General features: G+C 33.8%; 1 protein-coding gene across 1 annotated transcript in view; it reads left to right on the top strand.

The window, feature by feature from the left end:
- The window catches only part of LOC137398067 (uncharacterized), a 40,157-nt gene extending 27,200 nt beyond the window's left edge, over nt 1-12,957 (top strand). Inside the window, exons 11-14 of the mRNA XM_068084171.1 lie at nt 3,424-3,504; nt 9,170-9,259; nt 11,001-11,087; nt 12,556-12,957. Of these exons, the coding sequence (XP_067940272.1) occupies nt 3,424-3,504; nt 9,170-9,259; nt 11,001-11,087; nt 12,556-12,617 (320 nt within the window). The 3' untranslated portion in view covers nt 12,618-12,957. The remainder of the gene's footprint in view (nt 1-3,423; nt 3,505-9,169; nt 9,260-11,000; nt 11,088-12,555) is intronic.
- The last annotated feature ends 11,654 nt before the right edge of the window (nt 12,958-24,611 follow it).

Below are 24,611 nucleotides of genomic sequence, written 5' to 3'. Positions count from 1 at the left end.
GTATTTTGAGGTGTGACAGTATTTATGTTTTACCAAGTTTAAAATCAAACTCCAATTTAGTTTGTTGTCATCTTTAGTAGCTTGACTTTGTTTGACTCTGAAACTACTAATGATGAGTCTTTTATCCCGGTAGATTTTCACACAAAGTTAGAAGTAGTTTATGAAGTCTGGTAAACTTTTATCAAATCAGAGGAAGTGTGCCACAGCTATAAATAGATGTGACACACTTTCTGCTGCTACTGTATTATTAATAAAGCTATATAGATGTAGATATCCAGTCAAAAACTTACTGCAAATGTTATGTATTTTACATCTTGGTATCAAGGAGTAGTTATCAGGGCACACCTATGATTTTTGGCTGAAGGTCTCAACCTGAACATGTACATATGTCTGAATTACAATAAGCATGGGACTGAAGGGAGTATTACTAAAAAATTTCCAAATTCTTAGTTTGAGTAGGTTAAATATATACTAAGACACTATAATCAAATTGAGTGGATGAAGGAGAGTTCACATCTTTGTTAGTCTTCATTCCTTATTCAGTTGTAATGTCAATTGAGCTATTAGCAAACTTACAAAAGGAAACTATTTAAACTTTTTAATAATGTCATAATTTTTCAATTCACTGAATTATCTCTTTAATTTTACCATTTGTCAGTTTTGACCTCTGTTCCACAAAAATTTTGCCTATTTTTTTCAAACTAATATGAGAACACCAAGCAATGCTGTTTTCCAAAGCAGGTGTTTGCATACTTGGCAATGTAAGGGTCATCGAAAACTGGCTCATATGATCATATCTCAAAGACTTGTTGTATTTCAAGGAATTAACTAAATTTGTCTTTTAGACACAAGGCACAGTTTTAGAGCCATTAGTTAGCGGGAGGGCATGTTAACTAATGACTCTAAAAACTGTGTCTTGTTATCAGGAGAAAAAATTATATCACATACAGGCCACACCACCGGTGTCCTTCAGTGGGATATTGTCGAAGGCAAGCCGTAGGCTACACACACACAAAAACGAAAACACAAAAACAACAAAGGTCAACATAGCAAAATGTATATATAAAGTGTACATCTTAATATCTCACCAATCCGATGAGCAGCACACACAAAACCTAAACCAATCAACATGAACACCCGTCATGTCAAAATATTCTAAGTTTCAAATCATGTCTCGTACAACTCACCTTATAGTATCTCAAAACTTGTCCCTAAGTCCTTATTAATTTAAGACTGCCCGATTGCCGTTTTTACAATGGTCGCCGCTAGCCTAGCGTCCTGCTTCAACATCTCAGTAACTATCGGGGCATCACTGAGTGCTCCCAAAAATTTCAATTTCCTCTTAAGCATGCGAGAACCAATCAAAATCAGATTAACACTATTGTAAATGAAACCATGTGCCATTTGCATACTTTGCATGGTTTTGTTTACATAAGTGTTAACCCGACTTTTATTGGTTCTTGCCTGCTTAGGAAGAAATTGGAGAGTTCGAGAGCACTCAGCGATGCCTCGATAGTTACTGAGGTATTGAAGCAGGATGGTAAGTTAGGCCAGCAGCGACTATTTTGAAAACATCAATCAGACAGTCTCAAATTAATAAGAACTTAGGGACAAGTTTTGAGAAACGATAAGGTGAGTTGTAAGAGACATGACTTGAAACTTGGAATATTTTGACATGACTGGTGTTCATGTTGATTGATTAAGTTTTTGTGTGAGCTGCTCATTGGATTGGTGAGATATTAAGATGCAAACTTAATTTTTGCATTTTGCTATGTTGACCTTTGTTGTTTTTGTGTTTTTGTTTTTATGTGCGTTTAGCCTATGGCTCGGCTTCGCCTCACCTTCGCCTCACCTTCGCCTCACCTTCGCCTCACCTTCGCCTCACCTTCGCCTCGCCTTTAAGGATATCCTACTAAAGAACACCTGTGGGCGACACCTAGCTTCATTGAACAAACATTATGAATTCATCAGCGCTTGTAGACAGTCTATATAAATTTTAATGTCAAATTTTTAAGCTTGATGTTTCTATGAATCATTTAACAACCATAATGATCCAGATACAAAGTTTTTGTAGTTTTAATAGTTCTAGCTGTCTATAAATAACCAAACTGGTACATAGATTTTATCTGAAGATTGCTCTAACCAGGCATGAAACTATTAGTAATCCAGTGTTTTATGTAAAGTTATAGTCTGTTTTACTGTTTCATATCAGTAAAACATATCAGTATATATATACATATAAATTAATAAATATATATACATGTATATATAAATATATACATACAGGTATACGCCGATAAGGAGGCTCATATCAATACAAAAAGCCAAATAGTTTGTGTATGTGTTTTTGCAAGTGTATGTGCATGTACATGCGTGTGTGCATCGGTGTGTGTGTGCGTGCATGCGTGCGTGCGTGCGTGTGTGTGTGTGTGTGTGTGTGCATCGGTGTGTGTGTGCCTCTATGTGTAGTTGTTTGTGTGTGCATGTGTGTGTGTATTTGTGTGAGTGCATGCGGAGTGTGTGTCTGAGTGCAGGCGTGTGCGCGGAGTGCGTTCCAGGAGTGTGCGCACGGTGTGTGTGGTGTGAAGGGTAGGTGCGATGTGTGCGGAGTGTGCGATGTATGCAAAGTTTAGGATGTGCGCGAAGTGTGTGTCCTGTAGTGTGTGTCACATAGGCTGGTGTGTGTGCGGAGTGTGGGGCGTCTGCAAAGTGTAGAGTGTGTGTGTATATGTGTGCATGTGTGTGGAGTGTGTGTGCGCATGCATGCGTGCATGTGTGTTTGAAGTCTGTGTTTGTGCAGACTTTGTGGTGTGTGGTGTGTGTTTTTGGGTATCTGATGTGTGTGTCAAAGGTGGGTGTCGGTTGTGTGTATCGGGTGTGTGTGGGTCTGTGTGTGTGTGTCAATATAAAAAATATATCTCAGAAAATGATAATATTTTAAGATTTTTTAATGTACATGTAGTTGAGAACATCAATTTCCAAACATGTTCGGTTTTGGTGAAAATAACTGTCATGCAGTATTTTCCTGTGTTACTTTGTTATACTGATTGACCTTTGCAAGGAAAAGGTTTCTGTAAACATTTTGGTTACAAATTTTTGTTGCTGTTAGATTTCATTTAGCTACAAAATGATTTTTAGGTTTTTAGATAGCATGTATAATATTTTATTAAATTAAAACTTACTGTTTTTCGTACGCTTTTTTATTATAAAATAGTATTTCTAGTGCTTCTCTAGATGTGAAATTGATTAAACTTATTTAAAGTAATAAAAATAGGAGAAATAATTTTGAATTTAGGACCAATCACTTTTTAAACAGCTTTGAGAAGTGTATTATGATCAGAAGCCAAAGTACTTTTGACTATATTTAACAATCTTTGATTGGTTCATATAAGTTTTAACCAGTGCCTTTGAACACTTTTTTAGATGATTTGTGTCCAGAAGATATGGTTAGACATGACAGTCTGAAATATCAATTCCAAAAACTTTCCTTTGGAACCAGTATGGGTATGTACAGCGTAATGTGAAATGGGCACTAAAAACACTTAATCTGAACCCAATGCTGCACAGTGTAGGTAATACTGCTGAGGCACCAATACTGTTTACTGTGCTTTGGAAAATATTTGGAATGCAATGTATACTATGTATTGCGAAATAGTAAAAGTATACAAATTCCATTAGCTGCCGTAAACCCTCATTGATAAATTATCACTGTGCATAGGTTCCAACCCAAGCCTTGAAAGCTGATGTTGAGTTACAGGTGCAACTTGTGTAAAAGCCGCGTTCGTCTATTTCTATTGGTTTAACACGCTTAATTTAAATAAGCCAGCCACATGAAACATTTGGCCAAGTCTATCGTCTATGCTTGTCAGGCATGCTTTGACTCTTAAAGAGGCAATTGACTAATTGGTTTATTTTAAAGGGTGGTGAAGCAGTATGTCTTCAGCAAATTAGTCAAAGAAAAGCAATTCAACAAATGTAATCAGATGCTGGAGTTGTCACAGAACAGTGGCCTCATTATGCCAGTAAAAGTACTTAAAATTTCTTTGCGTCTTTTTGTGGAAAAATTTCTTTAAGCATTTCTGGATACTAAAAAATACCTTTTCCCTGAACGCAGCGAGAAGTTTCGAGATATAATTTTAGGCTGCATATATAAGCGACACCCAAAAGTTTTACACAAAAAAATTATCTTTTCAGGTTTGGCTTATATACATGCAGTTATGGTAATTAACAAAACAGAAATGATTCACAGAAGCTCTATGTTATAGATTTTTAAATATAAAAAGTTTATTCAAGCATATATCATTTTTCATATATTTTCTACCAATTTTCTAGTGAAAATATCGCCTCTTTAAAAAACAAAGCAAATATGTTGTTTTGCACAGTTTCTGTTTTAGAGGCTAGCCAGCTGCATTACCTGTCCACTATAACAGATTCATGCAAAGCAATAAGTTTTTTGAGAGTTGTTTTTCATACTGTAAAACAACTCCAAATATGCAATCTACTGATATTGTTTTGCCGATCAGACTATGCATACACATATACAGTCATACATGCCATTAGTGTTGGAAAGAACAATGGAAATCTGCAATGTGTATCACAGCAATTCTACAATGCATCGGTATCAAACTACTCAAACCGAAGTTGTCCTATTTTTGTACAGAGAACTGATAATGAAATTGACATTGCTAGGCAAACTGAAATTCTTCAAATTTTGCATGTTTTAAGAAGTTCTACAAAATATTTTGTTATGGCACTGCTGAGCTATTGCCATCATATATTGAATGGATACTTCTACATGCTTAAAACACTAATCATGGCTCATCAGTTCTTTGTCTATAGCCTGTGTTTTGACATGGTATATACAAATAGTGCTGCAATAATGTGGCTGTGTTGTTAAAATTTTTTATCAGTAAAATTTCCAAGTATAACAACACAGACAGTATGCTGTCAAGGCAAATACAGCACAGTATTAACACCTCACAATAGTAAAACAACGCCAACATAATAGCCTTTTTATGAGATACAATAAGGAAAATGAATGCATGAAAATATATATTTACGGTAATATATGTTGGAAAATGCTCCATGTGAATATATGTAGGTATAGCAGAACATGAAAAAACGTAGCATGACATAACAATAACATAACGTTAATTTAACGCAACACTTGTAGATAGACAACTTTTTTGGTTTTTCCGTTGGGTGTATGAACAAACAGTTTTTGGCTTGTGCCTACTCTTGAGCAGGCAACGTACAGCTGACTGAGCAGCTGATTTAATTAGTGCATCTTGCTGTTGTTGCCGTTGCGTCTGCTCTAAAAATTCGGCTCGCCAAGCAGCTGCTGTAAATAGTGCAGCATGTTCTCGTCGCCACTGTTTCGGCTGTGGTTTTTGCATGTATGGCAGCTGTAGCAGCTGCTCTGAGCCATATGAGTCACACCTGGGTTGGTTCAGCAGTTTATGCACTTCTAGCAGCTGCAGCATCTATTCTGACCTGCTCTCGACATAGCTGTGTTGTTCAGCAGTTTCTGCACTCCTTGCAGCTGCAGCAGCTATTCTGTTTTGTTCTAGGTGTAGCTGTTTTTGCTCTGCAGTTTCGGCACTTCTAGCAGCTGCAGTAGCTATTCTGTGTCGTTGTAGGCGTAGCTGTGTTTGCTCTGCAGTTTCTACATTGCTTGCAGCTGTGGTAGCTATTTTGTTTTGTTGTGGGCATTGCTGTGCTTGCTCTGCAGTTTCTGCACTTCTGGCAGCTGCAGTAGCCATTCTGGCCTGTTTTAGCTGTAGCCGTGTTTGCTCAGCAGTTTCTGCTCGTCCAGCTTCTGCTTTGCGGACTCGGTCTCTTTCTCTATGGGAATCAATCTGTTGTTGCATTTTGGTAGTAGGCCTTTTAGGAGGCATTGTACTGCTTCAATAGCTGAGCGTTTTAATTCATAAAACCTCTGGTTTTTAGATTATTTAAGGTATATTTTCCATTGGGAGTGTTTCTAAAGTGAATGAAATGGTGTGCTTTTCCGTAATATACTTTGCTCTCATTGTTTTCACCATCGCCTATCGCAACGCTCGGAGTATCCGTGCAAGTTCTGTAGTAGCTGTAGTTCTTTAAAACTTGTACCTTGAAAAAAAAGACACTCAGCTGCAGAAGAAAGTGAACATGTTTACTATCACCTACAGTAGCAAATGCAACGTTTTCAAGTAGAGGAGATGTGGCAATTCATTGACAATACAACATTTAATGCGCAGTACTAGCCTTGTTGAAGTAGAACTTTAATAGGTAAAACGCAATAGCAATATTCGTGAAGCTTTCGTAATGGTCGCTAAAAAGATAAACGCTCATGTGACCTTTCGCTGGCAGTAAATATTATTTTTTTACTAATTTACTAATTAAATTTACCACTAATCAATTTATTTAATGAGTAGTAAATTTCATTCATTTATTTACTACTCAGATAAATTCAGTTTGCTTTCTACGACCGAATCGAAAAAAAATAAAAAACGCTCTATAGGGTGGGCAAATACGCACGCATGCACGCGCGCACACACACACATTCACACGCGCACACACGCATGCACATGCGCGCACACACGCATGCGCACACACACGCACACAAACACACACACAAATGCCGTTTATATAGTAGACTAGCTGCTTTCCCGTGTTCGGGAACTGATTCACGTAAAGCAATAAGTTTATTGAGAGTTTTCGTTTATACTGTAAAACAACTCCAAATATGCAATCTACTGAAAATTATGTGATGATCAGACTGCATACACATATGCAGTCGTCCATGTCATTATGCTGGATAAAAAAATGGAAATCTACAATGTGTTTTACAGCTAGTCTACAATGCATCAGTCTCAAACCACTCAAATCAGAGTGGTCCTATTTTTGTACAGAAGACAATGAAATTGACATTGCCAAGCAAACTGAAGTTCTTCAAACTGGTATTATTGAAGAAAACTACATTTTTTAAGAAATTCTAGAAAATATTTTGCTATGGCACTGCTGAGCTATCGCCAGCATTTATTGAATGAAGACTTTACATGCTTAAAACACTAATCATGACTCACCAGTTCCTCGTCTATAGCCTGTGTTTTGACATAGAATATACAAACAGTACAACAGTAATGCGGTTGTGTTGATAAAAGTTATTATTGATAAAATCTACTATATAAACTACCTAGGTGGCCTCTCGACTTTTCAACGTAAGGCATTACATCTGGATCCTTTTTTAGAAATTCATCCTATGCAAAATTCGGCGCTATACTGTGTTGCAGGATTGTAGTCAAGTGCAAAGTTTTTTGCCCATGCATGGCGCTTGGTAGCAGCTGCTGTAGTTAGTGCATCTTGTTGTTGTTGCCGTCGCATCTGGTCTGGGAATTCAGCTTGCCGAGTTGCAGCATCTATTCTTACCCGCTCTCGATATACCTGTGTTTGTTCAGCAGTTTTTGCTTTTGTAGCAGCTGCAGTAGCTATTCTGTTTCATTGTAGGCATAGCTGTGTTTGCTCTGCAGTTTCTGCACTTCTAGCAGCTGCAGTAACAGTTTTGGCCTGTTCTAGCCGTAGCCTTGCTTGCTCAGCAGTTTCTATTTGTTTAGCTACTGCTTTGCGAATTCGGTCTCTTTATCTATGGGAATCAATATGTTCTTGTATTTTGGCATTAGGCTTTTTGAGAGGCATTGTGCTGCTTCAACACAGTTAGGAGAAAGGAAAATTTTAATTAGTGAAACTGTCAAAATTATTTTATGTAACCTAATTTTATCTGTAGATTCCTTCACTGGAGGCAATGAGGTAACAGGGTACAATTTTGTAGACCGAATATGAGTGATAATAGATGCATCGTCTCTTGTATGGCTCCCATATGCTTCAGTGACCTCTAAAAGTGTTGTTGTTATTAGATTATGTGTGCCGTTGTCCGCATCTGAATAAAATAACAGAAATCATGGTAGAGACATCAATTAGTTTTAAGATAAACGTGTGCTGCCCACAGAAACATGCCAAGGAATGTCATGCTATAGCTTTCAAAATCAGAAGTACAACCAAATCGCTGGTCTCAGAGTTGAAACTTGAAAAGAGTTGATGCTTATTTCATGACAAAACTTGGGATAAAAAATTCAAGTTTGATAATTATTTAGGAGTCATTGGATCTTAATGAATAGCTGCAATTTGACTCATCGGTTTCTAGTGCCATTGCAGCCAAAATATTTGGTGCAGTTAATGCTTGCCTGATGAGTAAGTTTGATAACACGTTGGTAAAGCGCGCCTCTCTAAGTTAAAACTAGTGAGTGCCACAACATAATTAGTTTGTGTAACTATATTTTAATGTAGGAATAATTTTGTTATTGTTTGATCATGTTTAAAACATTAAAACGCAAAACAAACTTTGGCCCTACTCAATCTAGAATCATGAAGGTGGAAATAGATACAATATGGTTCATCCAAAAAATGGAGAAAATGCTACCTCCATAGTCTGTCAAAAGAAACTTGATGCTGTCGATAACCAGAATATCATTTTTAACCCCCGACTTCGGCTTCATAGCTGTGAAGGTAATCTACCATGAGTCAAAAGCCCTTGTTTTAAAGGTGTCGTAGTAGTAAGTTAGAGCACTCATAGCTAGAAAAAAATTAGTGTAGCGTATTAAATTTTGTAGTAAATTTTATTACCTATATTATACTACATAACCGATGCTTATTAACCCAGTGCCTAACGGAACAGTACCATTAAGGATCGTTTCGTTTTTTCTTTCATCGTTAGAGGCCTACTAACTGGATATAAGGCACGCTAGCGGTGGAAGAAAAAGCCACAGAATAGCCACAGCCTCTAAATAAGCCTGCATGGCTCAAAACATCAAAAAAAGTAGCGGCTAATAGTTTGAAAAATACGGTAATTTAAATTCATTACTCTTATTACTTCAGTTCCCTTCATTCGATCGAGTCGAAAAAAGGAAAAATCGCTCTATAAGGTGGACTAATACAAGCGCGCACGCACACACACACACACACGCAAATATATAGACATATTTTTTGCCGTTTATAAAGTAGATTATTAGGAGTTTTACCAAATAGCTGAATTCCTAAATATTGTGAAATATGTCTTTAGCTACATTCGGAGCAAAAGTATTTTAACAACCATACGATGGTAAACATTGGCTTTGTACACCTTTACTTCTAGAGCCTCCTTCCCGGGAATCTATCTCTACGTTGCCCAGAAGTTCCAGACTTCATGAAACTGTGCTGGCAAAAAAGCACACTCCTACAGAAGGTGGCTAATCATATACAGAAAAATATGTATAAGAAGAACATAGAGAGAATAATAATATATATATAAGTGTTATATTATATATTTATATATGTAGATATATTTATATAGATCCGCAAGTCTGTAGTTTTATCCGTGCACGTGTACATAATTATAAATATATATATTTACATATGTACATCTATATATGCATGTGTTTATATATAAATTTACTTGACCATTGTCGAGCATTGAGATTATATATATATATTTATATATATACATATATAGATACATATATATTTATTTATATATACATATATAGATACATGTATATATATATACATATATAGATACATGTATATATATATATATATATATATATATATATATATATATATATTCATAGAGAATATAAATATATAGGCCTGTGAGGCAACTTAGAAAATTAAGTTACCTCACAGGCTTTAAGAAAGTTATATATATATACATATACATGTATATGTGTATATATATATATATATATACATATGCATACATACATACAATGCATATATATGTTGTATGCATTAATATACATACATATATATATATTTGTCTATTTATATATATACTACATGTATACCTAGTTTATATAGTATATTTATACACTATCTGAATGCTAAACAATTTGTGGGTATATTTTTATATAAACACATGTAATGTTATACAAATTATATTATTAGATGTCAAATTTATAAACATTTTTTTCTCTACATACACAAAATAGGAGTCACATATATGTATATATATATACATGTATATATATATATATATATATATATATATACTCATGCTACAGACCGTACTGTATCGGCTATTGAAGCCTCATCAGTGCAGCTCAGAGCTTTGGCAAGGGACACAGATCCCATTACCAATGAGAGCTGACTTCCTGCCATGAAACAACTAAGTTGCCTCGCAGACTTTGAGAAAGTCAATGTATATATATATATTTATATTTATATATATACACATATATATGTGTATATATATATATATACATATATATATAGGCAACTACCAAAGTGGCAATTGACCAATTGTATTTTCCTTTGATGGTGATGCATTACACCTTCAGCAAATGATAGTACACTAAACATGTCCTAAATCAGCAAGTGAATTTTGTAGTACACGTAGTCAAGAAAGAGCAAAAGTTGATGTTGGGTTTATAATTAATGTTTTGAACATAGTGTTTGAAACTACCAAGAAAATGCTGCCTCAGTTTTGCATTATGGAAAACCATTACTGTAACAAAAAACCTCATTAAGCCAGTGCAAGCACTGGATATTGTCTTGCATCTGGAGCTAAAAATATTCCTTGTAAAATATAATTTTAGACTGCCATTAAGCCATCCCAAACTTTAAAACACAACATCAGCTTCACAGGTACTGCTTACACAATATGAATTATTTTAATTAGTGAAAATGGAATGATTGACAGAAGCTCTAAGTTATAGATTACTAAATATTAAGAATTTAATCAAACAACAGTTTTTTGTATATTTTGCCACAAATATTTTAATTGAAAATATCATTTTCCTAAAAGAAATGCTTATTTGTTGCTTGGAAATGTTTCAGTTTCAAGAGGCTAATCATTAGGAGTTTAACCCAAAAACATGAATTCCTATATAGTCTCAAATGTGCTTTTACTACATTCTAAGCACAAAGATTTTAATAAACATACATGTAACATGGTAAACATTGACTTTATGCACTTTTATTTATAGGGCAACATTCTAGAAAACCTGTGACTACTTCATCTGAACTTCCCATCGGAAAAGCAGAACTGATAGAGAAGCCAACTTCTACAAGAGGTAGCTGGATCATATGCAAAATTATATGCACAATATTCTAGATTTAAAATACATATGTATTTATATATGTTAACTTTTTATATACAAAAAAACACATGTAAAGATATATATGTATAAATCAACCTAAATATATATAATATTTTATGTATATGCATAATCAGGCTTCTAGATTGGGGTTGTGCAAATTTCAAGCAAACATACATATTAGGAAAGTTCTGTACTCTTTTTGTTGATGCAGATTATGAACTTTATTGGCGGAAAGTTCTAATTATTTGATTTTTCTAGCTGAGATATATAGTGTGATCAGCTGCTATTTGCTGATACATAGGATTTTGTCATTTATTCATAGTAGGTTGGCTTATTTTGTGACATTAGAGTCATTTCTTGCTGATCTGTATTTTACCTTAGGTTTTTTAGAAATCATCGAATTTTTAAAGTATTTAATAGTTTATAGATATGTACTGTTATGTTAGAGGTTTTTAACTATCTTAACTCCTTAAAGGTTGACTTGCAACAAAATTCACATTACAGTTAATTGATATCAAAAGATTCACTATGTTTTACTCTGCTGTGTTGTAGGTGCAAAACATGTGGAAATGTGATTAAAGCTGAAAAACAAACATTTAATCGCCGCCATCTTGAGACCACCATAGATTAGAACCTCTTTCCAAAAGGACTCAAATGGGACGTAGTTGTATAAGATGGCATCTGTTTACACTTTCACGCAACCTCATTTGTCAAAATCTTTTCACCAATATACTTCATGCATTCAAAAAACCATGTTTATTGTTCTTACTCGTCAATTTTATCGTCATTGTAATGCTGTCACTTTCAGCACTGATATCTTATCGTTTAACCTTAGCTTGAAAAAGTTCATATCATCCTATAATCAACATGACAAGCCTGTTGGTCACCTGTGATAATCAAAAAATGCTTCAGAAGTTATTCGCAAAATATGGGTCACATGATCAGATTACGACTAGACGATTAGACCAAGCCGAAACGAAACCATAAAGTAGCGAGCATTTGTATTTGATACGGGGTCTTTGGTAAAACCCAAAGTGTTCGTCATAAACTAGTGGTACAAAAAGTTTTATATTGAGCCTTTCATTGACCTTTTATAGAACATCACGTGACATAACAATAACCAAATGTAGTGATTACGTCAAAGAAATAAACTGACTTCAATCTATGGCGGTTTCGTGATGGCGGCGATTAACTGTTAGTTTTTGAGCTTTTATGAGCTTGTAATCACAATTTTTCATATTTTGCACCTGCAACACAACAGAGTAAGACGTGGTGAACTTTTTGATACCAATCAACTGTAATGTGAATTTTGTTGCTAGTCCACCTTTAAGGTTGGTCTAAAATCAGTTTATAAGTCAAATTGATGATTTTTTAGTGTCGATATTTTCCTTCATTACCATTTATAAACTGTAAAAATTTTCTTGAACTTTTGCTACTTTAGAGCAAATGTATGAAGAAGAAGAAGTACCTACTAATCCAGCTGATGAGGAAATGAAAGGGTAAAGCACTGCCTCTCCTGAAGTCACAGAACTTATTCACGCTGCGCAATAATGTCATCTCATGTTAACATGCAAGCACATGAAGCCTGTAGTAATCTAGTGGTAGACATATAACATATTTAGTATAGTTGTTCCAGAATGATATGTGATGACTACATAAACTTTTTTATGTTGTTCAATTACACATGTTTTATGGTTTAGAAATATTGTTATTCAAACATGCTTTCCTTGATTGCCGAAAACGCTTTGCTTGTAAGTGATAGTCTTGAGTGATATCGTTTGTTGAACATTTTATTACTTCTTTAGAAATTATACACACTAATAAAAACTTATTAGTTTCCTTAGAGTCTGTGTTTCCCTAAGGAGTTGTTTTGCTATGCGATAAAACATGCAATGCACTTTAACTAACCTAAAAAGGGGTTCTCAACATATAAAAAAAGTTCATAAAATTTTATGAAGGGGTAAATGAACAGAGTTTAGCTATAGCAGCAATCTACAGATGAGGTATTGAAGGTTGGAATTGTTCTACTAGGTTGGAGAGTGCTGCTGGAGGTTTTTTGCAATTTTTATAAGTGAAGGAATGAAACAACATTAAAACTCGTCAATACATAACATATCTTTGCATAAGAACAGAAAGAAATTTCTGAGAGCTATTTGAATTGTAGTGATAAAGATAGAGCAATGTGTGAAATTTGAGCAATGTGTGTGGTTGAAGTAAACGAAATAGCAAATTGAAGCAAAATTCCATGTTGCATAAAGTGATTTGAAAGGTAATTAACAATAGAAAAAACCCTATTTTTGAATCAAGTAGTTTTTCAACAAGTCAAGATCATAGATATAAATAAATCGAAAGAATCTCTGTATATATCTATAATTAGTATCAAGTACAAACTGACGTAAAAGTGCTAACAAAAATTGCATGTTAGTTTTTTGTCCAACAATCAAAGGACCAAAATATGAAAATACTGCCGATTCTGGAATAAAAGCCTTCCTCGCATATAGGCCGACCATAGAAAAGCAGCACCAAGATGGCAAATTTTATGGAAAAAATTTGCATACGAGCTGGCCACGTAATCATAACAAGCTGCACCAACCTATCATGACAAGATGTTGCATAAGAGAGTAATTCATTACCTATGGCGCCTTACAGTGCCTCGCGTTGCGTGTTCGCAACTCGAGTTGATCAACTCGAGTTGCACAACTCGAGTTGTGAACGCGCAACACGACTTTTCAAAAGTAAGGTGCAATATATTGGTATTACGGTAGAATAACCGTAGATCTGGTTATATTAACAATGGTATATCAATAGGCACCCGTTAGCTAATAGAAATTAAACTGTATGTACTGTAAAACTACAGCTAATAGCGAATTATTAGAATTATACTGTGCCGAGTTTGCAACTCGAGTTACACAACTCGAGTTGTGCAACTCGAGTTGCACAACTCGAGTTATATTTACAAACTCGAGTTGTACAACTCGAGTTGCACAACTCGAGTTGTACAACTCGAGTTGCAAACTCGGCACAGTATAATTCTAATAATTCGCTATTAGCTCTAGTTTTACAGTACATACAGTTTAATTTCTATTAGCTAACGGGTGCCTATTGATGTACCATTGTTAATATAACTAGATCTACGGTTATGCTACCGTAATACCGATATATTGCACCTTACTTTTGAAAAGTCGCGTTGCGTGTTCACAACTCGAGTTGTGCAACTCGAGTTGTGCAACTCGAGTTGTACAACTCGAGTTGTGAACGCGCAAGGCGAGGCACTGTAAGGCGCCATAATTACCTGCTACCAGCTGTGTAGTGCAGAGCCACACAGTGTATGAGCAAGCATGAAGGCTGCTTGGTACGGCTGTTGTAGGCTTTGCACAATATGTTTCAGATTAATGAGTAGTTGCTTAGTTGGCTATCACAGCAGTACTTACACAAACGGACATAATTATCCGTTTGTGTTGAGTTAATGAGAAGTATTTTTGCAGTCCATACTGAGCCTCGTTTCACTTTGCAGAAACTTTATTTTTTGATGCAATTTCTACCTCACAATAACCAGCCGTAACAAGCCCGTTACAGTTATTGAGGTTTCACCAATTGTACATTAATAGACTTCCGATGATTGTCTATTGAGCGAGGGTACTATTTACAGCGGTTGTTTATTTTTTAGCAGTAATAATACTTTCATAAGAAATAGTAATAGTTCCATCTCATCTGACTCAAACCAGTTAGTTAATAAATTAAGATAGAAAAAAATCACCACCATTCAATTAAATCAAAGAGATAAAGTTTCAGACTTGATTTAAAATGATTAAAATTGATGGTTTGTCAGAGGTTAGTTGAAAAAGAGGTTTCTTTTTAAAAAAACATGTTTCATTTAGTGATTGATGCTGAGGAAGATGACGAAAGTGATAGAGACATCAAAGACTGATCTGTGTTTTATGTAATAAGTGGAGTAGTGTCTTTTAAATTAATGGAAGGTTAAAGTAGAAATAACAATTTGTAAAGCAAATTAATGCTAAAACTCTAAGTTTTTTAAACTATGGAATTGATGGAAATGTTGCTTTTTGTAATAAATGACTCAAAGTAGAGAATATTTGTATTGCAATGAGTTGGTTTAGATTTGCTTTAGTTGCATTACCCCAAGCTTCTAAGGAACAAACTAATTCACTGCTAGTTAGTCAAACCCTATATATATATATATATAAATTCTGTGTTTGTCTTTCTCTGTATTTGCACATCCGATGTCCAGTTACATTAATTAAAACCTAGGAATGGGAAATTGGCTTGGTAATGCTATTGAGCTTGGAAACCTGATTTGTTCAGAAAGCGTAACTCACATTCAACCCATTACTCCACGCAGCCATATTGCTTCGCTATGGTATAGCGATGATATTTATTTCAGCTTCTAATCAAAATGCTCAATTGCTTGAATGTGCAATCTTTTTTCTCAATGTTTTAGCGATGCAAAATTTGAGTGATTTTAGCAACAAGTTTTTGGTGTTTTAGCGATGCAATCTTTATTTTTATATGTTCAAAACATATAAAAAGTTTAAAATAAATAAAATAATATATTTTTAAAACATACAATAGCTAGTGTAAATATAGACAGCTATAGTTAAATACACACAAGAAAAACTCCACAAAAAGCTAGAAAAAATAACACAAACAAATAAGAGAACTTATTATAGAGATTATGCATTGTCAAGAATAAATACCTAAATTATGGTTAAACAAATAGTATAATTATTGAGAAAATATTTCAGTTGTTGCAATAAATTTTGAATTAAGCCAGCATTTCAGAAATTCAAGTTTTAATTAAACTAAATGATGTCGCTTATTTGATAACCGGTGACAAAATTGAAAAAAGAAAGTTTGACTTCATTACGTAACCTACATGGCTATTTTATCACTTACAACATCCAAGTATCTATGAAGATTGAATGTTGTACTGATTTTGCATGAATCTCCTGCACAGAGCAAGTGAGTCATGCAAAAGCGCTTTTAGCATGAAGATATTCAATACTAACACTGAAAAAACTAAACTCACACCCGAACCAATCCTGAGCTAGAACTGAAACGTAGCTTTGAAGTATCCCCTATAGTGTTAATAAAATGTCCAGTAGCAACCCATACCTCAATAAGAGACAAGTGAAAACACTTAAATTGAAACACATAAAAGCTAATGCAGCATGGGCCTTGAAACGAAAAGATATAAAAGGCATTTAGCAGCCACAAGGTCATTTATAAATAAAAGTTACTGCAAATTTTTTTTATAATACCCTATAAAAAACTCAGGGCTTCATGGTAAAACATAGCAGGAGTATTCTGTACAAAATTACTTGAATTTTCCCACGACTAAACACAAGCGAAGTGATTGTTTGGGAGATTTATGATAAATGCATATGTGCACACAACTCACAAAAATGTTTCATCAACGGCCGTCGCAAACCCTTGTACCGATATCTCATCAACAAATTTAATAATTTTTTAATGGAGTCGTTTAAGTATAATAACGATACAAAACACATATAAACCTATTGAAATATGTTACCGAGTCTTTGAAAGATTACCGCACTATCTTAAAACTAACCCATCTAATCCGATCAGGCCTATACATAAATAGACAGATTAATTTGGCCTAAAATCGTTATTAAAAGTTTGACAAGCTTTTTTTAATCAAAATTAAGACCGGCCAACAAAACGCATATAAAGCCATGCGACCGAGAGTAGAACAATTATGTTGTTCGTATTTCACGAGAAAAACGTGAACATTTCACCAGTCTATGGCATTGTACAATTGCTGAAGGTTACTAATATTTTTTAGTTTTCAATATTTTGCAAAAATAATTAATTATAAGAATAATTATTCGATTTTATAAAATTATTATGAGATTTAATTATGAAAATAATTATTCAAATTTATTTTTCCAAAGGATTCTGTAATAAACGTAAATCGTTTGTGGCGTAGACCGTCTTACAGGTATGAAATTGTGGTAAACAGTTTATCAGCCTATGTTTTTTTTTGTCCAATTACCAAAGGTTTCATTAAATTATTTAAAACGTTAGCCAAAATTCTGTACATCTTAAGTACAGGCTAGGGCTGAACTACAATACTCCTTTACGACGAGAAAATTTCTTTATTTTGCTCCAGTTTGCAGAAAACTTCCCGACGCGTTAATGCTGATACTCGCTTTCTGTTACAGATTGCTATCAAAATCATTCTACATTGAACACAACCAAATTTCAAGCTATGTATATTACACAGCAGCTTGCCATTCTACTTCTAACATTGCATTTCAGAGATATAATGAACATATTTCCTTATTGCTGTTGTTAAATTACATACAGTACAGTAGGTTAGGCCTACAGCTTTAATTAATATTTTTTTTATTGTTGTAAAACATAGTTTTGAGATAGTAGTAGATTAGGTGTGATACAACTGAATCACTAAGTATTATGCAAATACGTCATACAACATAAACGAAATCCACTACAATCCTGTGGATTCCTACCACATAAAAGAGAAGAGACCAGATTGCGTGACCTTCAACAGAACACTACACTTATCTAACTTAAATCTATATTTGTTGAAATTGTTAGTTGCACCTTTTTGATGTAGTGCTCTCTCAAATTCATTTTATATCTCTAACAACTCTCCTTTAAACTATACTCAGCAATTCCTGCTGACAACTACTTTTTCAACACCCAGCAGTACCCCTTCTTTTTCCATTATCACTTTGGTCATGGGCTGTATGACAGTGGAATTTCTAGTATAATATATTGCAAAGGTTTATTTTCTCTTTGCTGCTTGCTGTACCAGGTTTCAAACTGGTAGGCCTTAAAACTAAGTGACGCTGGGACGATTTAAATGTATAATAACATTCAAGCCATCACTTTTATTTTACACAACCATATGTTGTTGATTCTGACATATTTTGTGTAAAGTGCATAGAGCAAATGAAATGCATTACCATATCTAGAACAACATGAGGTATAAGCCAGATTTTTGTGCTACTCTTATCTTGTTAGACAGACATATCATTCAGTCAATTCAACAGTTTTAAACCTATCGGTGCTTAATATGAACGAAAGGATGAACCAAATAACTACAAAGTCTACCAAAACTATTTTGGTGCAAAATATTCAGTGTAGAATTTATAAACATCAGCTGAAGTCATAAAACAAGGTTAAAATGTGCTGCAGAATAAACTCCGACACATTTCCAACTACTTATCCTACAATTGTGAGTAATAGCTTAAAAAAACTCCGGGTCAGACAATTTTTTACTTTAACTGTAACTTCCAGCATTATTAAGGATGAGATAATTTCCATCACCAACTCTATTGCTCAAGTGATAATCTTCATAAACCTGTTGACATACAAATTTTTGAAGACTCAATAACTGTAAATCACCTACAGCAGATGTTCACTACGAAGGAGAATAAATAATAAAATAAGTTTCTGCAAAGCTTTAAGCATGTTTTCTATTAGCCCAAACCAAAGAGTTTCTTATTTCCTTTTGTTTCCTTGCAGATACAATAGGCTAATTAGTTAACTACTCACTAACAGATTATATTTATTTATATTTTATTGTATATCAGTTTCCAGCTGCGCATGTTCTGCCTTGCACACCTAGTTCTGTTATTCACTATGAAGTACACGATCAACTACCCAGGTCGATAAGAGTACCAGCCGTCACCACTTGTCTCTGTGTTGTGTTCAGCCTTTAGTGTAGATGCCTCATTTGCTGGCAACCAGTCATCATGTTTTTGTAGTTGCTCATTAGCTCAGGTCCTTCTAGAAAACTGTTGGCTGTTTCTGCTAGCTAAAACTCTATGTATGCCTTTATTTGTTACTCAAATGTGTCCTTGTACCGTTTGATTTATTTTTGCAGGTGTATTGCCGCGCTTGACTCACGATATTGCTGTTTTTGTCCTATTATTGTCATTTGTCCTTTAAAAATGGCAATGTTTGCTCTCTCTGGCTAGACATTGGCGCCAATGAAATGTGCAACATTGTTTTACTAGAATTGAGTGTCCTCTGAAGAAGGGGTGTTTCCTTTTTTGCACACATACCGCTGAAAACATATGTCATTTTAGCATATTAGTCACTGCGTGAAGCGTGTCTGCACTCTTGACTTGTTTAGTAGACCTCTCGTTAAAATCAATTGCAGGCCTTTGACAAATACATGGTGACAGTATTTCTTGGCTTAGGGTGCTTTCATTCATTGTAGAAATTAGTCTCTAAGTTTATGATAGCAATGGCAGCATAGTATTTACCAACATTATTGAACCAATGTTTCATTCTGTTAGCTAGATATACTGAGTTTTTTATTGTTTCTGTAACTGTAAATTCTTCAGCTAATTCAGTTTCAACTTTTTCATATATTCCATCAGTGCTTGGCTTCTTTGCTGTAATATTATATCATATGATAAGACATTTTCAGTGAAATATAACAATAGTTTTTTGCCTCAATACTGATTGCAATTTCTCAAATCTTCACAGATAAATTTGTAGTTGTTTACCGAGTTGTGGAATGCTGTGTCTGCAGAGGGACTATTTCAATATTTTTCGATTACTAGTGAAATTGTGGCTACGTTTATAATGCTTGTAGTTAACTTGTTATTTTTTTTCATGTCTTGTCTGGCTATAAGTCTTCGCGTTTGCTTTATGTTTGTGTAGGGATAATGTTTGTTTAATTAGATAAGATGTGCAGACAGTTTCCGAGTGGTCAAACTCCTAATCAGGAAACAATGGCTCTTAGGTTCGTAATTGCCGCATGTTTTTTGTCATTGGAATGGCTTAGTGTTTAAGGTCAGTGTGTTTCCTTGTCGATTCCTCTCCTCCGATATTATGTCTGGTTTTCTTTTTAGTTGCGTATTGTAATTATATTGACAAATTTTTCTCTCAAATCTATTGTCTATGGTAAGCTTTCTGTGGATGTAATGACATCCTTTCAGCTTTCTATTATGTTTCTGTATTTTATTCATCAATGCTTTGTGTTTCCCATATTTTTGCTGACTTCTATTTTATGAATTGTTCCACAGATTTTTTATGCTAATTGAATACAAATCCATGTCATAATGGTTTAAACATACTATTAAATAGTAAGGTTTTTATTTGATCAACCGGAACATTTAATATGGCGAGCTATTTTTGTTTGGTGGTCAAACCAAACGAAAGGTTGTTTATAAGTAAGGTAAATTAGATAGTATTATAAATTAAATATAAAAATGTTCAACAAATGAAGCTTGCAAAAACAAATTTAAATTGATCTCGGTAAAAGCTCTTCTTTTTTGTTGGAGAAATTTCAAGCTTCATAAAAATTTAACCTATTAAAAAAAGGTGATTGAAACTTCATAAAATTCTTGAGTATGAACAATCATAATACCATAGTAAATCTTTTTTGAATAATAAAGATCCATAGGTGTTTTATCCCATTCAGGACTAATTAGTTATTGGTTGACTGCTCCCCCAGCCTAATTAATTTTTCACTAGCCTTACAATTAAAATAGAGCTACACAAAATTGTGTATAACTAGAGTTCTTTTTTAAAATAATCTTGATTTGTTTTTTGCAGCTTAACAAAGACATTCCAGGCTACAATGTGATATAAATTTTTGTGCACCTTTACAAATTCTACTGACCACAATTTCTAATAATTCTGTGAACTTTTTTTTTATCTAAATTGTTTTTCATGTTTCGTAGCAGCTCACAAGCAGTTTTTTGATACTGACATTGTTGGACCTATGTTAGATTGATAGCAAACTTTATCAGCAGCAAATAAAAAAAGATTTCTCAATTCCGAGCAATAGAACAGGTGTTACTAGCTTCTAACCAACACTACGTCACTGACAGTTCTATCAATTATATAATCAAACAATTTGTTAATTTATATTGAAATGCATTGCAGAGGTTATTATGAATATATTATGCATAAAAAAGATACTCAAGTTACCAGCAAACAGACAATCAATCACCAGCAAAAAAATGGGTGTAAAAATACAGTAAAATATATTGTAAAAAATACAGTTAAAATGAATATGCATGAAAACGAAACAATATATACATGTATAATATGGGTGTGTTCATTAAAAAATTATGACACGGTGAGAGTTATTTGATGCCAACTACACATGCATATTTGCTGCCATTATAAGTTAGTTGATGCAGTATTCATCAGATATTGGTGTTGAAGCCCTAGGCTCATCATCAATGGCATCATCACTCACAAGCCCTTGACTGTCTTCACCTTCATGTAGCAAATATGATACAGCCTAAAAAAATTGTGCTTTAGTAGCTTTTCAGGGTAAATACCTGATAACAAATTGAAAATAAGTAGTCTACTGCAGCTAACAATTGGTAATACAAATTGCAAATATTTTTTGATACTGTAAATATAAACACAAAAAGTCATGAAGATGATTACTGTGGTAAGTGTCCCCTATCGACCAATATTAGAGCCTAGTGGTTGGGGCTAGTTTATAGTAGATGTTGAGGTTGAGAACTATATGCTTGACTAATTAAGGGTTGAACAATTGGAGATAAATGAAATAAGAAATTTTTATTATCTTGTAGTTCTACAAGGAAATCATAAAACTATTGTTTATTATGGGGTAATAGAGTGATGAGTTCATGGTGCAAAAAGATCTAAATTTTATTGGATTGAAAATGTTATAATCATGTGTATCATGAAAAAAATCCATATCTTACACTGTTAGAATAAAGTTTGTTAGAAATTCACAAGAAAAATTTCGGCTTTTTATCGTTTTTTTTCGGTAAAATTCTATAAATAGCCACATAAAACTTACCTTCTTCCATCAGAAAATTCTCATTTTTTTCTTGAACATTACTTTTGTTGCTATTTTCTTCCCCTGAGCTGATTACCGCATCTAATTCACTTAAAAAATTTGCCATCGTTCGGATAAACCTTTTCCAAAATGGCGATCATCAAATTTCCAAAACAGTTGATATCTATCACATAATTTGTTAGTTAAAGCTTTCTTGTCCAATCACATATTTGGTATCAAAATGATGCCCAGACTCTTAAACTTCGTTTGGTGAATAAATAAAACCGATGTACCTAAACAGCTAAGCAATAGAGCAAATCAAAGTTTAACCCGAGTACTTCGGGAATGGGCCCTGGAGAGCACAACTCTTCCCGAGGTATTCGGGAACAGTCCTGAGTGGGTTATAGTTGTAGGTATACATGGAAGTACATCATATATGTTTATGAAGACTTATATCAACCAGGTTAACGACTCATACAGTATTATCCTTACTAAAGCAATATTCAAAAAACTATTTAAATTTATTGAGGGTAAATGTTGCTCTTATTATTGGTTATTGATGACCTAGTGAAGATGGGTTGCTGTAAAGGTTTAGTATGTAGCAAACTGTTTTAGTTTTTGTGATGCTGATTATAGTCATCATTATTCCTGCTTTGTAGTTGCTGCTTTATCGAAAGGTTTATTTTGCATTGCTTTTATTGCGCTGATGATTAATATTATTCAAAGTTTAGTAGCCTTTCAAATATTTTCCAAATATATATTTTATATCATACTTGCATGACAACTCCTGTGCATGTCTGGTGTCGAAATAGTCACTCTTTGGTGTGTTATAACATTGTATAGCATCACCATGGAAATGTCCACTATCAATAAATCATGTGACCATTGATAGTGAACAATCATGTGATCATTGATATTGAACAATCATGTGAAAAAAACTGATCATGTGAGATGCTTGTAGCATCTGTTGCACTAATTTGTTGTAGTCTTTGTTTGTTTTTTAGTTAACCAGAACAAAAAAGTTCAGTTAATAGCTACATTTAACAGCCGAATATACTGTAAATCATAAAATAGATAAATATGTGCCAGGAATTTACTCCATCACTTATAATGTTAGTGAGAATAAAGAAAATTTTTTGTAATTCTCGAGTATAAAAAAATCTATGGTTTAATTTTGTGACAAAAGAAGACTCTGATTTTGTTGATCATGTTTGTTATATTAATTTCAGATATTTCATATCATTGAAATGTATAAAAATAGTCTTTTAAGCCCAAATAAATATTTGATAGAGCATCAATTTAAATAACAACGCTGAGAAATATAAATGTTAAATTACAGCAACAGTAATCATTATGGAGTGGCCAATAATAAAGTATGATTTTATGCTAGTGACTTGTATATCTATTTTGTATCATAAGTATATATATATTTCTATTTATATATACATGTACAATTATATATGAATTAATATAAATGTCAACAAATTGTCTACTTGTTGATAGAGTACTTCATGACATTTATAGTTATTAAAGCCAATGTGATTATATAATTAAAATTCTGAAGGCACTTTTTAATGTTTGGTAGCCATAGGCTAATGACATCTATTACTCTGCCATTCTTTTCAAACTAGTATTTTACTTTTTTCTCATGTGTATAAAAATCATCATTTTATATCTTAATTATATATATATATATATATTTATTATATATATATATATTTGACATATATATCTTTATTCTATATCACATATATAATATCATCCACATGCAGGTTAAAAGACTTTATCCCTGTTTTCATACTGCAGGATATCAGCTAGCTAGCCTACCATTTTCCTGTAGCTTCTTTGACAAGCCGCCATGTTTGAAATACCTGAAGTCGTAAACAGGCAGGGAGTGGATAATCAACATTTAGCAGCTGATTAGTATTGAATGCAATATCACTCATGTTGTTTTGCTAGAGCGTTTCACAAATTTTTATAAGCATCAAAGTGACAAAAACTGTGGCAGCAACTGTTACACCTTGTTGGTCTTTGGTTACTATCTGTGCCATTTGTTGAAATGGTCAACTGATACTAAAATGTGTCTGTTTTGTGATTAAATGTTCATGGATGTTTTTAATGAATCACATTATTCAAAAACCAGTTTTAACGCTTCCCACAACTTTCCATACAATCATGTTTTGGCATGGCCAAATAACTGTACATACATACATTGGACAAAAAATGTGTGCAGGAGGAGATTTGCGCAAACCTTAGCTAATTTTTACAGCTAGGTTCGGATTCTGTCGCATGCGGCAAGCATTATTTTGAATACGTTATGGCATTAATAGGCTTACCATTTTGGAATATCCTCGATATTTTTGCAAATATGTCCATTACTTTCATAGAAATTGGTTCTCTTAGAATGTGTTCAGGTGAGTTTTTTACTGCTTGTATCATGGGATAGATGATTTTTAACCAACATCCCATGGAGTTTAACCAACAACCGACTGGTGCTCATATGCAGCCTGAGATGTATATTTCACTCTTTGCAAACAAATATTATCATAGTTTATACACAAAAGCTGCATTGCTGCCATGCCCCAAAGTCACACTATCTGATCAATCATGACACTTTAACATAAATATATTTTTTTTTTTTCTCATCTGTATTAATCTCAAAACCAAAAGTCATTCTCTTAGCATAGAACTTCAAAGGGTTAAAATTG

Source organism: Watersipora subatra, chromosome 6 (assembly GCF_963576615.1).
Source record: "Watersipora subatra chromosome 6, tzWatSuba1.1, whole genome shotgun sequence".
NCBI lineage: Eukaryota > Metazoa > Bryozoa > Gymnolaemata > Cheilostomatida > Watersiporidae > Watersipora > Watersipora subatra.
Note: the sequence above shows the minus strand (reverse complement) of the source record. Positions and strands in the feature narration are given on the sequence as shown.